At 54.6% G+C, this 5,177-nt stretch overlaps 1 protein-coding gene across 1 annotated transcript in view; it reads left to right on the top strand.

Annotated features, from left to right (window-relative positions):
* LOC113213840 (mucin-19-like) overlaps nucleotides 1-5,177 on the top strand; it is a 151,693-nt gene that overhangs the window by 123,311 nt on the left and 23,205 nt on the right. The window contains exons 2-4 of the mRNA XM_052271888.1: nucleotides 2,755-2,884; nucleotides 3,543-3,827; nucleotides 4,050-4,198. Of these exons, the coding sequence (XP_052127848.1) occupies nucleotides 2,755-2,884; nucleotides 3,543-3,827; nucleotides 4,050-4,198 (564 nt within the window). The remainder of the gene's footprint in view (nucleotides 1-2,754; nucleotides 2,885-3,542; nucleotides 3,828-4,049; nucleotides 4,199-5,177) is intronic.

Consider the following 5,177-nt stretch of genomic DNA (forward strand, 5'->3'; position numbering starts at 1 on the left):
GGCCAGCCTACTCTTGTGCCGTGCCCACAGCAGTTATGCCATTTCCCAGTAGTTTGGCCAGGCACTTCCTTCTCCCCCTCCCCTCTTCCACACCTCCCTTTCTCACCCTCCTCCCTCCCTCCCGCCCTCCTCCACTCGTCTCTTAATCTCCTCTCTACTGCCGGCTGTGCAGACCTCCCTCCCAACTGGCTGCACTCTCAGTCGTCCCCCCCCCCTCTGCTAGCTCCGTTCCCGCTCGGCGCACACACAGTGTGCCACACTCACCGCTTAAAACTCGGACCGAAACGTTTTACTGTGAATTGTTGAATTTTCAGTCAAAATAGGGTTTCTTTATCCCTTTCGTAAAACTCTCACAGTATTTTCCTCGTTGCATACACTGTTGTTGTTGGTGGTGGTGGTGTTGTTGTTGCTGCTGCTGCTGCTGCTGCAGCTGTTGCTGGCTATGCGCCCGGAATATAGCTTTCCCGGTTGACGTCTCACTGCGGCTGGCTGGCGCTCGGTCCGCGGGGCGTGCGGGCGCAAACGGGGGGCGCCGCCCTCCCCGGCCCGGCCCCAGCAGCCCCGGGGTTTCCAAAGCTAACAATATGAGAACAGAAATCCCCCGAATTTATGCAACCCGGTAAACACGGCGCGCTGTGAATACTTTATGAGACGCCCCTCCTCCTGTCGCTAGCGAGTCGCTGAGCCCCGCGCGCAGGCTCCGTGCACGCGCGCGCCTCCCCCCGCCCGGCCCCGGCGCCAGCACGGCCCCAGCACGGCCCCAGGTGCTAAACCTCCATCAAATTCTTCTTATCAGAGATCGTGGGCGAGGCCGCGCGCCGAGGCGAGGCTGCGAGGCCTCGGGACCACGCAGCTCCGCTTTTACCGGCCCGCGTATACGTGGCTGGAGTTGGGGAGCAACGCCGCGCAACCTCGGCCCGGCGCCGTCTCATCTCATCGCGCACCGCCAGACCCGCACGGCCCGCCTACTTCCGCTCGGGGCCACAGGCCACATCGCCCGCGGCCCCACCGTCTGCTCACCGCCTGCACAAAAAAGAGATTAGGACATTTAACCCTTTTAGCAAAACAATAGCTAAATAGGGGATAATTAAGCTATATAGCTGAAAAGATTAGCTATGTAAAATAAATTTGCTATGTTTCCAAAAAACCGGCCGGCCGGCCGGTAACGAGACGGTCCAGCTCCAAAAGCAAATTCAAAATTACAGGCGCTAAGGCTTGTATATTTAAATTCAATAAGGTATCAAAATAATACTGACAATCTGCTTATCAAAACTGGAACGTTAATCGGCAAAATTTGCAACGGCAAACCTTTATCAAAACGAACGGGATACTTCCACCTTCGGGTACAGACAGGTCTAATAGATAAATATTGTTGATTCACCCAACAAAAGACAGAAAATTATGCTGGAACCAGCATTCAAATTTTGCCTACTTCGTAATTTTACTGCGCTGAAAACAAGTGCTTTTTCATGTTTGGACCGCCTCTAGAAAATGCCGGTAATGTAAACCAAGTTATGGTAGCGGTCAATTTGAACCGGCTATCTCATAGAAGCTCGAACGAAAGCTTTTTTCACGAGGAATCTGGAAATGACCACTTTCCGATCAAACCCGTCTGAAAGGAAATATTAGCTAAAGACCTAAACGTGATCATTGATGATTATGCCATGTACACCGATATATCAGCATACAATGTACACTTTTGAGTTTCCAGAGTACAAACAAGCACATTTCATATTTCAGAGCGCTGTGGTCGGCTGTGGTTCAAATTTAAAAGTTGAGTAGTCCCTAGTCTTTTTACCACCCATCTATTTACCTCGACCACTTTATTTCTCGCCTACCCCTGGATTCCCTGCTCTGTTTCGCCTGCCCCCCCCCCCCCTCTTGCGCGACGTGCCCCGGGGCTGCAAGCTTGCCTCGCCTTGTAGGTCGGGTCAGTGTTCCTGTGATCGGAAATTGGCCAGAGTGGAGGGTCGCAGGGCGCGCGGCGCAGCGTGGCCGCAGCGTGCAACGTGATACTCCCACCCCCCTTTCCCTCTGTGTGGGTGTGCTCGGGAAGAGAGGAGGAGGGGTGGAAAGAGATCGTGCGACCGACCCGCGGACCCTCACTTCACCTCGGCCGAGCTGGCCGAGAGGAAGTAAGGAGGAGGGGTGCAAAGCAGCGCGCGCAGTGGGTGAAGTACGTAACGACGCTCTTGGACTCTGAAACACAACTGCTGGCTGGCACGCCAGGCGCTCGGCTCGTGTAAGATTGCGGCCGCTACGTCCGTCAGGCCCGGCCGAGGGCCCGCGGCCCCGCTGTTAGCGCACTGCTGGTGCGGTCGTTGTAAAAGTTTCGCGCTGCTGCGATCTGCTCCTGCTCGGCGGCGGCTGCTCTGCCCCGGCCCAACTTCACGAGCGACCTGCTGCTGCTGCAGCTCCACTGCCTCTGCTGCCTCGCGGGTGGAGGCGGGAGCAGGGGAAGTCGTTGTCTTCCATCCGACTATCCTCTGCTTTTATCCCTTGATTTTATTTGCTTGTGGTTTCTTCTCTTGTGTTTTTCCTACCCTGCTTCCTTTTGGCGTGGGCTCACGCCCGACCGAGAGTAGCGCACTGGAGGTCGGGCAGGGCTGGGCGAGGCGGGGCGTGCAGGGTGCAGGTCCCGCAGCCTGGCGCAGTGCTCCTGCTCCGTATGTGCGGCGTGACCCCGTGGTCTCTGATTGGCCCGAGCGAGCGCTCCCCAGGCTCAGGCTGATGGACTGTTTGCTGTTGTTGCAGGTCAACATCAGCAACACGTGGGTGCTGCCCGAGGACGGCTTCCCCGTCTTCTACCGGTACTTCCGCGACCGGATCAACTGGTTCGAGGCCGACGCCGTGTGCCAGTTCCACCATGCCAACCTCGTCACGGGTGAGTCGTTGTGCGGCGAGCGGCGGCGAGCGCCTGTCAAGCGGCGGGTAGGCAACCCGGGCCTCTCGACGCACCGGAGGCGGGCGGGTCTGCCTACCGAGCAGGCGCTCCCCTGCCTCACCCAATTTGAATGACGAATTAGAATGGTACAATAAATGCGAACTAATACTAAATTTAGTACGATTCGATTGCACTAATTGTGCACTAAATCATGGCACTATCGGTTGAATTCGTGCGAGCTTCATGGAGGTGGCGGACGGGCGCGCAGTGCGTTCGACTACGCGCGTTTCAAACGCAAACTAATTTTTATTCAACACTGTTAAAATTGTGTTTCCACACAGATATACGATGTATTTACCATTTACAAAACTGTATCGTACACGTACAGCACACCCCTCTTACTCGTCATTCGATTCCTAGTCGATACGAAGTGCTTGTAGAGTTACAATCTTCAATTGTTTGTGCGACACCTTTCATGGAAAATTGACATCACAGCTACCTGTGATATAATTTCTCACCGTGAAAAGAATGTGTGCAAATTTGAAATGGAAATCTGATAGGAACAGTCCCAAGTTGCGCAAGTAGGAAGCAGGGGTTCGTTAGGAGGGAGAGTGAAACCGTGAAACACATTAATTTGACTCGATTTCTTTGCTTGCAGTGGACACGGGCGCGCAGTTCGACGCGGCGCGCGCCTTCCTCAAGGAGCTGGACGTGCTGTCGCCCGTGTGGCTGGGTCTGAAGCGCGGCCGCGACCAGCCGCACTTCCTGTGGACCAGCGAGCAGCCGCTGTCGAGCACGGGCTACTGGAGCGAGCCGCTGCCGGGCTCCAGCCTCGGCTCCAGCGAGGAGCTGTGCGCCGCGGCCGACCCCGCCGCCGACTTCCGGTGGCACGGCCTCAGCTGCGGCGGGCTCGAGGTTGCCTCCTTCATCTGCGAGCTGCCAGGTGAGTGTCGCCGTGACTTCCCGCCGTATCTACGTGAAGGACGCCGCCCACGCAGTGTTGCCCCATAAAGTAGGCAAAAATACCTACAATACACCTGTGCGTAGTGGGCTGCGTCTACGCCTGCCTACTGCTGTAACTGTTCGTACACCCGTGCCGCAGGGTTGCCTAGTAGGCAGGCGCGGGGTGCAGCCCGACCCTTAACCTCCTCTCTCTTCCCCGCAGTGCCGGACTGGGCCGCGGCCCGCGACGGCTGCATGGTGGAGAACCTGCCCTCGCTGACGGCCGCCTTCCTGCCCGAGGAGGCCGCCGTGGAGCTCACCTCGGACTGCGGGCTGGGCGGCACGCGGCGCGTCGTCTGCAAAGGCAACACGGTAAGGATATGGTATATATCCTTCAAGCAAGGAAAATTCATTTAAAAAAAATAGAAGGACATTTTTTATCCTCCTTGGTTATAAAGCATTTCCATTTATTTTCAAGAAAATTTCGTTAATCTAACCACAATTTTTACTTTTATTTCCACGATATTTGCCTCATGCTATAAGGGAAATTTCCTTGTAGTTTTTGAAAGTAAAAAATGTCCTTTATGCAAGGTTTTCCGTCTTGTTTCAAGGTAACCGTTTTCTAAATGCTCGAACAAATACATTACAAAATTAATGAATGAATGCTCGAACAAATACATTACAAAATTAATGAATGAATGGACTTAATGATGGCAGAGGAGAGAGTGCGGCTGTAGTAACTTTCACATTGCTTCGGGTCTCATGGGAAACCAAATGGCGTGCTACGAGGGCGTGATAAAACTTTTCATCGCCCCCGCAAATCCCGACCGCACGCGAGCCAAAAAAAAATTAAAAAAAAATAAAAAAACAACAAGAAAGCGGGACGGCGTCTAAGTAAGGAATGTCGCTGAAGACTGAGCACCTGTCAAGCGGGGCACGGTAGGGGTGGTGCCGCGCCCGGGACGGAGCGGATCTCCCGGGTAATAAAGAGGGCGCCAAAATACACACACTCCCTAGCACACACACACACACACACACACACACACACACACACACACACACACAGAGTCTACACTCACATTATCTCTTTCTCACTTAACCCCTTCCCTCTCTCCCTCTGACACCACCGGAACACATTTATTCTCCCGTTCTTGTCGTAGAGCTCTGCGCAGGAAATCGATGTACAGTTTGATGCTCCAGAACCTTACTAATAAATGGAAACAGCGGAGAGAAAAGAGTGTGTGGGGGAGGCGACGACGACGAGATTGAGGGCGAAAAGGAAAAGGGGAGAGCTGTGTTGTAGCCAATCTCGGACTCGAGGGTGCGGGCGAAAGGGAGAGGGTGGGGGAGG

Source organism: Frankliniella occidentalis, unplaced genomic scaffold (assembly GCF_000697945.3).
Source record: "Frankliniella occidentalis isolate FOCC.00 unplaced genomic scaffold, Focc_3.1 Scaffold178, whole genome shotgun sequence".
Taxonomy (NCBI): domain Eukaryota; kingdom Metazoa; phylum Arthropoda; class Insecta; order Thysanoptera; family Thripidae; genus Frankliniella; species Frankliniella occidentalis.